An 8,496-nucleotide genomic window follows, 5' to 3' on the forward strand; every position below is an offset into this window, starting at 1 on the left:
GTATACCTTCCTTACCGTACTTTTCAGTCCATTGAATAAACATCACATCAACTGTATAGGAAGTTGTTGCATTTTAAATGGTTTCAACAATACCCTCTGTAATATAGCCACTAAAGATATTGATTTATATTTAATAACCCACCACAAAGCCTCTGTCAGACACCTGGAAACGCCACTTTTGTGAGGCATTTTAAAGTTCTGAATTGGTTAAGACTTATTAGTCCAAAGTTATTGCGAAACAAAAATGTAAAACTCACTGGGGTAGGCGGTTGTAGACAACACGGTTAACACACAACTGCACTGCTTGGCAGCCCTGTCTTTACCACAGTTGATGTGTGGTGCTGTCAAACCATCCAAACATGGCGGCATGTTTTGGTTTCATAACATCATCAATTCACCAACCCAGCTGCACCAGACTCTCGGCATTTACGTACAAAAAGACTTTAATATGGCAAACAGCAGGCTCGAAAAAATAGGAACCATTATTACAAGGTAAGATTCATAGACAACGCGTGTATGACCTACTTAACGAACTGTTTGACTTCTTTCAGAACTCAGGGGCTTCTCAAGTCCGGTGCTATGAAATTCGATGAGCGACCGCTCTGGTACGATGTTGTGACCGCTTTTCCACCCCACGAGGAGCCTCGCTACGACCGCCCTGCTCCGAGGGTACCGGTTCGACAAATATTTTACCAGGAGGATACAGTGAGAGCGTGAGTTTGTTTGCCAGATGTGCGCATTTTGCTGCTTTTTCCACTACAACACAGTTTCTTTGTTTATGCATGTAGGAAATTTCACAAATCCGGCAAGGCAACGTTTGCAGTGAACTTGCTGGATCACAACAATCGAACACCGACCCAGCAATTCATTGAGCTGTACCAAAGCTTGTCCACCCAAGGGGCATTAGATGAGGAGCAAGTGTTTGCCACGGCTATCGATCTGCACGAAGATAAAATGCGCCAGCAGCGACTGGACCGGCGGCCAGCCGAAGGCGCCCCTCAAGAGCAAACAAAACAAACGCCCGTGCCTGAAGAGGGTGGCAAAACCGTAAAATTGCAAGACATATTCAAAGATTAAATGGTCACATTAGAATGAGGATCGCTATTCGGTTAAATAAAATGAAAAAGTGTAGTAAACCGTTCTAGTTCGTGAATTTTTTCGGGTTTTCCACAAGGTCAAGGTGTGTAGAGAGAGTTGCTTTCGGGCTAACAACCTTGACCGAAAGCTGTCAAATTACAGAATGTTTACAGGCCATGCGGATTGAGTTCAGTTCTTCACACACCTTCGAAGACGGCGCGACACACATACCTACGCCTCCGCTCGTTTTGGTGCGAAATTTTGTGAAAGTTTCGGTGTGAACTCGTGAAAAAGCCCTTCCCGAACCAGCAGTCGCCGCGTTGTGCGTGAAAGAGTTCGAATTCAGTGTGACGCTTGCACAGTACGGTATGTTTTCCATCGCCCAATCGCAGCCTTTTGGTGTGGCTACGCTGATGCTTGCGAAAAAGAACGCTGGTTGTATCGATGGCTGTTTTGTCGAGCAATTGTCCCAAAGATCCGCGGCATTCCGCCCGCCAGAAAGTGGCGATTGAACACACGGTGATTGCTGTTTGCAGTGGTCCCAAATACGGGGCCTGGTGTGTGCGTTGCACAGCTTCTTGGTGCCGCACCGTGTCACGGATACATTTCCCATTTTTTTCCAGCGCCAATATGGCGTCCACGCGATTCGCTGACCCGCAGCAACAAGGGCGAAAAAGAGCGCGCGATAGCGGCTTGTGTTGTTTCCCTCTCGCACCCGTAGTGTGCTTCGATGCCGCAGGTGGCGCTAGTGGTGATTTGTTTTTCTGGGCTTTGGCTACAGCCGGCCCTACTCTCTCTGCGTGTGTGCCTACTATATTCGTACGACAAGCGTCGTTTGGGTCGTCTTTTTGCGATTGAATCTTTTCTGTTTACAATCCTCACTCGCAGCACAATACAATGACGGATATCGCTAATCTACAGCAACAGGATAGCAGCAGCTACAGTGGCGGCGGCGACGGAGACGGTGATCTGGCTGGCGGCAGCAGCAGCATGACGACATTCGACCAGAATCAGGGCGGCGGTGGCCCGGTGCCGGAAGACGACGGCAACCAACCGCACTACGTACGGCTGCGCGGCCTCCCGTGGAGCATCACCGAGGATGAGATCCGCAGCTTTCTGCACGGCGTCAACATACTGCACGTGCACATCTGCTTTCACCCGCAGACCAAGCGGCAAACCGGCGAGGCGTACATCCGCGTGCCGACCCAGGCGGATCGCAACAAAGCGTTCTCGCGCAACAAGCAAACGATCGGCCACCGGTACATCGAGTTCTTCAACGCCACCGAGGAGCAGTTCGAGATGGCGCTGCAGGAGATGGACGAGGGCGAGAGCGGTGGTCCGGTGGTGAAGATGCGCGGTCTGCCCTGGACCAGCACCAAGGACGATGTGAAGGCATTCTTCCAGGGTAAGTATACGAGCACGAGCCGGTTCCCATGTGTCCCCTGACCCGCCCACCCCCCCACCAACATTACCCCGTTTGCACACCGCGCATTGCGTTGACACGTAACGGCAGCTCGCACTGGACGGGTGGGGAGAGCGTCCGTTCTCTCCGTAGTCCCATACAAGTGTGTGTGCGTGTGTGTGTGTACACTCATCTGCAGCCTGCTGTCGGCCTGTCTCCACGGTACACCACGGCACAGGCCTGTCCAAAACACTACGCGGCATGGGAGAGGCGGATGGGTTTTATGGGTGTGGGTCAGTCTGCGAAGTGGTACTGCACCGTTCGAAGGGTAGAGGTCGGAAGACCGTTGGTAAAATCGATTCCTATTTTTCCCCCTTCCCACCTTTCCTTGCTCCGTGCTTTCTATTTATTCGAACATCAAACCCTGCATCACCTTTTCTCCTCAAACCCTTCCGCACTCCGAAAACTTAAAAAATCCTCCCTCCTCCACCCCACCCACAAAACCAAACCCCGTAATGTTACGAACAATCGAACCGAAAAAAACAAACCAAATCAACGAAAAAAACTAACCACACTCCCGCAGGCTTGACGATTAAGAATGGATATAATGGGATACTTTTGCTACTGGACAACCTGGGACGGGCATCTGGGGAGGCGATTGTAGAGTTTGCAACCGAGGCCGATGCTGAAACGGCCATGGGCAAGCACAAAGAGAAGATTGGGAACAGGTGGGTGGTTCGTTCTTGTTACACTCTTTTTTTTTATAAATTAAAAATTGAAACCAAAACCGTTGAAGATAAGCAGAAAACGTTAGCGTAACTATTGCAACGAACGGCGTCGAAGCAGCGTGGCTTTCAGCCCGGTAGGAAATCACAATTTGGCAATTAAAATGAAGCAATGGTCTAGAAACTCTCGAGAATGCTTTGCATTAATATATATTATGTTTCTACATCCCTCGCAAAAGAAGTAACTTTAGATAAACTTTGCCTTGTTTGCTTTTTAGTTTTTAAACATTTATTTGAATTTCATCATACAAAATACGACTAAAGCAGGGATGTTTCACACGTAGCGTTGTTAGTCTACGATTATCATTGCCATTGCAGTGTGTAGAAAAGCGATGAAAATGATGAAACTCATTTAATGATACTAGCTCTGTCAGATGATATACATTAACGAATGCTCTCAATACAATTTGCTGCTATCTTTTTGATTTAAAACCCGATAAGTAATAATTAGACTACGTTTGCGCGCTTAAGAACACTATTGGGCACTATTTAGGGTTTCCTTTACTCTCACGGGGTCATGCTGATGCACGCCAAAACTGTTTTGGATTGCTTTGCCCGTGTTGCCCGCTGGGCATTTGCAGTCCTATCGGCTGCTTCTCGCCTCCGGCGGTGCACACGGCGCTGCCTCTTGTCGACAGTGGGTTTCAATTGACGGTGGAATTGTTGGATGATATTTGATGAAGGGATTCGTCGGGATAACCGTTGCAAACTGTATCGTAATTAAATGTTTGTTTTTTTGTTCTGGTGCTTTCTCTCAAAAGCAATTTCTCTTCGATATCAGCAGTGTGCTGCACAACTAGCTTCTTGTGTGTGTGTTTCGTAAGATAAAAAAAAAGATTTTGTATGTTCGCAGCTTACAACCTCCTAGCTGCTATTAAACGATATTTAAAGTGCGAAGTTGATGCTTAGAATACTCCTGCTTTCTCTTAGTTCTTAGCCGTTAGATGACGCAGCACCCGCACAACCGTCGAATGAATCCCGTTCCTGTGCTAAAATGATATTGTTGTAAATGATAATAACACACCGAATCGAACTTATCGCACAAATACAGCTCTTTCGCGCATAACTGTCGCGTATTTTGTTGCGCATCACTCCACCACCACAAATTGAATTCACCTTGACGACAGCATCTGAAGTATGGAACTAAATGAGCCCCAAAAGCAAACAAAAAAAACCCCAAAAGTACATTAACTAAAGCAAACAACAGTAAAACACAGCCTCCGGGTTACCATTCCTGTAGCTCTAATTCTGGACCGTTTTGTTTCTTTTACTCTTACCATCCCATAATTCCCTTCCCCTTTCCCCCGGATTCCGCACCACAATGTGTCGTGGTTTTTATCCGTTCAAAAATCGCCTTCCACTGTTACGGCATGACGACACAGATACATCGAGCTTTTCCGCAGCAACACCGGTGAGATGAGGCGCGCGGAAAAGCGCATGCGACGCATGGCTCCGTATGCAAGGAACGATCGCAACTCGGGCGGTGGCAACTACTCGCAGATGTCCGATCCGGTGTATGGACAAGGTAAGGAGGCAGCTGCACGATAAAAGGGCACGCAGCTTTGTTGGATGCTGACATCATCTACTCCCTGCTTGGTTCGTTGCAGACTACTCCGATAATACGATGGGCTCGGGCGGTAACATGAGCGGCGGCTGGAATGACCGTTCCAATGGCGGCTACGGCAACGGTGGCAACGGGTACAATAGTGGCTCCAACAACATGGGACAGATGTACTCGCCGGGAAACAATGGCAATACGGGATCGGGAATGTCCAACAATCTCGGCAACATCGACATCCTTCGTCTGCTGCAGGATCAGCTAAGTAAGTAATTTCTACCTTGCATTGGCGCGTTCCACGCCCGGCGAACGAATCTTCCTTGCGACGGTCGTACCTGTCGGCGGGACAAGCTGGTGAGCGTATGTTGTTTAACTGTCCCCCCTTTTCCCTTCGCTTTCCTGCTTTCCCACGTTCAAGTAGAGCGAGGTGGCGGCACCAACTACGGCTCGGGACGTAGCGGAAGCCCATCCGGCGCGGGCATGAACAGCGGTGGCGGCGGCGTTGGAGTCGGCGTGAGCAGCTACAACAGCGGGGGCGGCTACGGTTCCGGCACGGGCGGAAACTCGGGCGGCGGTGACATGCAGTCCATGATGGGCATGGACCGTGGTGGTGGCGTCGGCAATGCGGCCTACCGCACGTCCGGCCCAATGTCCAACAGCTACAGCAGCTACTCGTCCGGCATGGGCGGCGGCAACAACTCCAGCATGGGCTCGTACAACAACAGCAGCTACGGGTACGGCTCGGGCGGTGGCAGCGGCGGCGGTGGCAGCAGCGGCGGCGGCGGCGGCAGCTACGGCTCCATGAACAATTACGCCAACAATGACTTCGCGAGCGACGAGCCCAATCTGTACTGCGTGCACATGCGGGGCATGCCGTTCAGCTGCGACGAGCAGGACATGTACGACTTCTTCATGCCGCTCCGGCCGGTCAAGTGTGTGGTGCAGATGAACAGCCGCAAGCGCCCGTCCGGCGAGGGCGACGCGTACTTCGAGACGAAGGAGGAAGCGATCAAGGCGATGCGCAAGGACAAGGAAAAGATGGGCTCGCGGTACATTGAGCTGTTTGCCGGCCAGCGTCAGTTCGGCAGCGGCGGTGGCGGCATCGGCGGCGGCAGCCTCGGTGGCGGCAACTTGGGCGGCATGGGCGGCGGCCAGTTCCCGAAGAAGTACTTTAACTGATGAGACCGACGGTGGGACGAAGACGACGATCGTCGAGGTGCGCTCGAAGCAGGAAGTCCGATTTAAGATGAGATTCTTCACATATTCTTCACTTTCATCCATTCATCAATCGTGCGTGCGTGTGTGTATGTGTGGATTGGCTCCTCCAATCGACGGCTCGCTTTCTCCTCTTCGCAATGAGACGCTGGAGGTTCTAATTACGGTTCCATTCTAAGCATTAACCTACAACTCTATACATTTATTGCTACAATCCGTCTATGTACCACCTTGTTTATGTATGTGTCTGTGTGTGTCTCTCTTCTCGCAAGGGAACAACCTGGCAAGATGATATCGTTTAACTCTATAGAATGACAAATCTTTTACACTTTCTGTTTTAATTCACTGACGTGGGGCGCGCGCGCGCGCACGCACCTGTGTTGGGGTAGCAGCTTGTTCTGTTTCGCTCTGTAGTCACCTTGTGTTTTGCTAGTATCGAATAATGAGAGCAGGAAATAAAACCAATTGACTACGGATACTTCTATTCAACTCAAGTGTCTATCGCAACAGGCGCCCCAGTGCTTGGGAGGAGCAGCTTTGAGGTTTGAGTGTTTCATGCCACTTAAAATCATTTCTATTTCGCGTGTGTGTGTGTATGAGCAGCCACGCGCCAAATAGTTGCTGTAAGAGTCTAACCCCCGGACGTTGTTGGTGTGTGGTAGTGGTGGTGGTGGTGGTGGTACTGGTAAAGATGTTAATACTTCTGCATGTGTCGCGAAAGTTGAAGAAAAACTAGATGGCGAATGGATAATGTAATAGCTATTAAGGAAAAAACACTTTAAAGAGGTAGGATCGCGCAGCAAGAGAAGAGGACTCGACTCAATTTATATATATGGTAACACAGAGGAGCCGGCAGTAGCAGCAGCATCTACAAATCAACGGAATTCGTAAAAAAAACACACACACACACACTTACGCTAAACGAGCACACAGAAAAGCAAACATGAGGAGTTTTTAGTTCTGCTCCGTGGCTATAGTGTAATTCTTTATTATTTTTTAAATATTAATAAAAATCTACAATTTACAAACCACAAGCGCGCCGCCGCATACATAGTGAACGCGATCCGTCGTGAAAGAGGGAGAGAAATAGGAGGTAATAGAGTAAAGCTCCTCGTTTGCCCTCTAGGCGCCTGCGAGCAACGGGCAACGAAATAATTATCGTCGCAGGGCCGGGCAGGAGAGGCGGAGGGGGAAGTGGCAGGATAGGCGGAGGGGGAAGTGGCAGGCGAAGCGACAGAGAACCGCATGGAGTAAATAAACTGACACCCAATTTAAAAACCGATACCGCGTTGCGGTCTGCAAAACCTCGGGAAAGAAAATCACTTTTACATCCGGGAGTTTCGTCTTTGCTGAAAGTGATCCGGCATTTGCGTTTCTCGCGCGGATAAACTGGAAGAAAACAACGATGAATATTTATATTCTTTATTCAGTTTACCGCCATACCTCTTTGCATGTGCATAAGAAGTCTGCAGCATCTTGGGACAGTGAGGCCGTCTAAGGTGGTTGCTGCTTTTGCTAATCGATCATGCTGTATCATGACAACATGACAATAGTACAGTGATAAGGAATCGCACATGGGTTTGAGATACGAGCCAGCACTCTGAAGAAGGAGTCTTACCTACTATCTCCATTTGCGATAAGGTTGTAGCGCGATGCGTATGTTGCTTTTTAGTCACAATGAAGCATAATCCAGTTTTTCGTCAACGATCACGCCCGTAAAAAATCGATTATTCCAGAAAAATCGTTCCTAATATGGGTAAAATAATAATCTCACCATCAATTTGCCCATTAGCGGTAGCACCACCTGGACCGAATCGAAACTGGTGACTACTTTAAAGAGAAACGATGGAAGAGAATCGAAATGCCTCCTTTAAAACTTCCTACATTTCTATTAAAGCTTGTACAACGTTGTGAAATTATAGTTTTCATGACTATTTTTTAAATTTAACATATTATGCTCCTGTCTGTATTACAAATGCATCCTGCCATCCTTCCATTGTAGTTCTGTTGTTCGGAAGCAATGTCTACTCTGATCCATTAATTTGGCAATTTCGCCGCTTTTTTCGTTCCTTTTCACCATCGCGATCGCGAGATCAGGGTGTGTTGTGTGTTTCGGCGTTGCTTTTCTTTCTCGTGTTTCGTCAATTCTGCTTGCGGTGTGTTTGTTACCTTCCCAACCGGAACGGGTGGACAAAGTGGAGCATCTCGCGCGCATCTTCGCCACGATCACGTTTCTGTTCCAGCCTCTTTTTGTATGTACCACACAGGCAACACAACACCTGTCCTACCGTGTCAGCAACCACTGCCTCCTATGCGGGGTGTGGGCTTTTGCTTTTATGCTGTCCTTCTTCTTCTGCACGAACGTCTTCATGAATCAAAAACAGCGGCAGCAGCAGCAGCAGCAGTAACAACAACAACAACAAGGGTATGTGTTAGGGGTGGTGCGTACGATCAATGCG

The 8,496-nt window shown here is 48.9% G+C and overlaps 2 protein-coding genes across 4 annotated transcripts; both read left to right on the top strand.

Moving 5' to 3' along the window:
• The first annotated feature begins 326 nt into the window (after positions 1-326).
• LOC121589716 (probable 28S ribosomal protein S23, mitochondrial) lies at positions 327-1,136 on the top strand. The gene is made up of 3 exons (XM_041908818.1): positions 327-492; positions 552-713; positions 789-1,136. The coding sequence occupies exons 1-3, from the start codon at positions 332-334 to the stop codon at positions 1,075-1,077; spliced, it is 612 nt and encodes a 203-aa protein (XP_041764752.1). The 5' UTR covers positions 327-331; the 3' UTR covers positions 1,078-1,136.
• Positions 1,137-1,260: 124 nt separating this feature from the next.
• LOC121590625 (heterogeneous nuclear ribonucleoprotein F-like) lies at positions 1,261-7,319 on the top strand. 3 transcript variants are annotated; one of them, XM_041910445.1, is made up of 6 exons: positions 1,261-1,443; positions 1,966-2,482; positions 3,063-3,207; positions 4,647-4,789; positions 4,872-5,087; positions 5,241-7,319. In XM_041910445.1, the coding sequence occupies exons 2-6, from the start codon at positions 1,975-1,977 to the stop codon at positions 5,999-6,001; spliced, it is 1,773 nt and encodes a 590-aa protein (XP_041766379.1). In that variant the 5' UTR covers positions 1,261-1,443; positions 1,966-1,974; the 3' UTR covers positions 6,002-7,319. The 3 variants fall into 3 exon arrangements, with proteins under 3 accessions (XP_041766379.1, XP_041766380.1, XP_041766381.1); XM_041910446.1 differs by having other exon boundaries at positions 5,244-7,319; XM_041910447.1 differs by having other exon boundaries at positions 1,999-2,482.
• The last annotated feature ends 1,177 nt before the right edge of the window (positions 7,320-8,496 follow it).

The sequence above is a fragment of the Anopheles merus genome, chromosome 2R (assembly GCF_017562075.2).
Source record: "Anopheles merus strain MAF chromosome 2R, AmerM5.1, whole genome shotgun sequence".
NCBI classification, from domain to species: domain Eukaryota; kingdom Metazoa; phylum Arthropoda; class Insecta; order Diptera; family Culicidae; genus Anopheles; species Anopheles merus.

Excerpts from the sequence above, each read along its gene's own strand:
- LOC121589716 (XM_041908818.1), top strand. The coding sequence starts at position 332 with ATGTGTGGTGCTGTCAAACCATCCAAACATGGCGGCATGTTTTGGTTT. Across the intron at positions 493-551 it reads ATAGGAACCATTATTACAAG|AACTCAGGGGCTTCTCAAGT; the intron begins GTAAGATTCATA and ends GACTTCTTTCAG. Across the intron at positions 714-788 it reads CAGGAGGATACAGTGAGAGC|GAAATTTCACAAATCCGGCA; the intron begins GTGAGTTTGTTT and ends TTATGCATGTAG.
- LOC121590625 (XM_041910445.1), top strand. The coding sequence starts at position 1,975 with ATGACGGATATCGCTAATCTACAGCAACAGGATAGCAGCAGCTACAGT. Across the intron at positions 2,483-3,062 it reads TGTGAAGGCATTCTTCCAGG|GCTTGACGATTAAGAATGGA; the intron begins GTAAGTATACGA and ends ACACTCCCGCAG. Across the intron at positions 3,208-4,646 it reads AAAGAGAAGATTGGGAACAG|ATACATCGAGCTTTTCCGCA; the intron begins GTGGGTGGTTCG and ends ATGACGACACAG.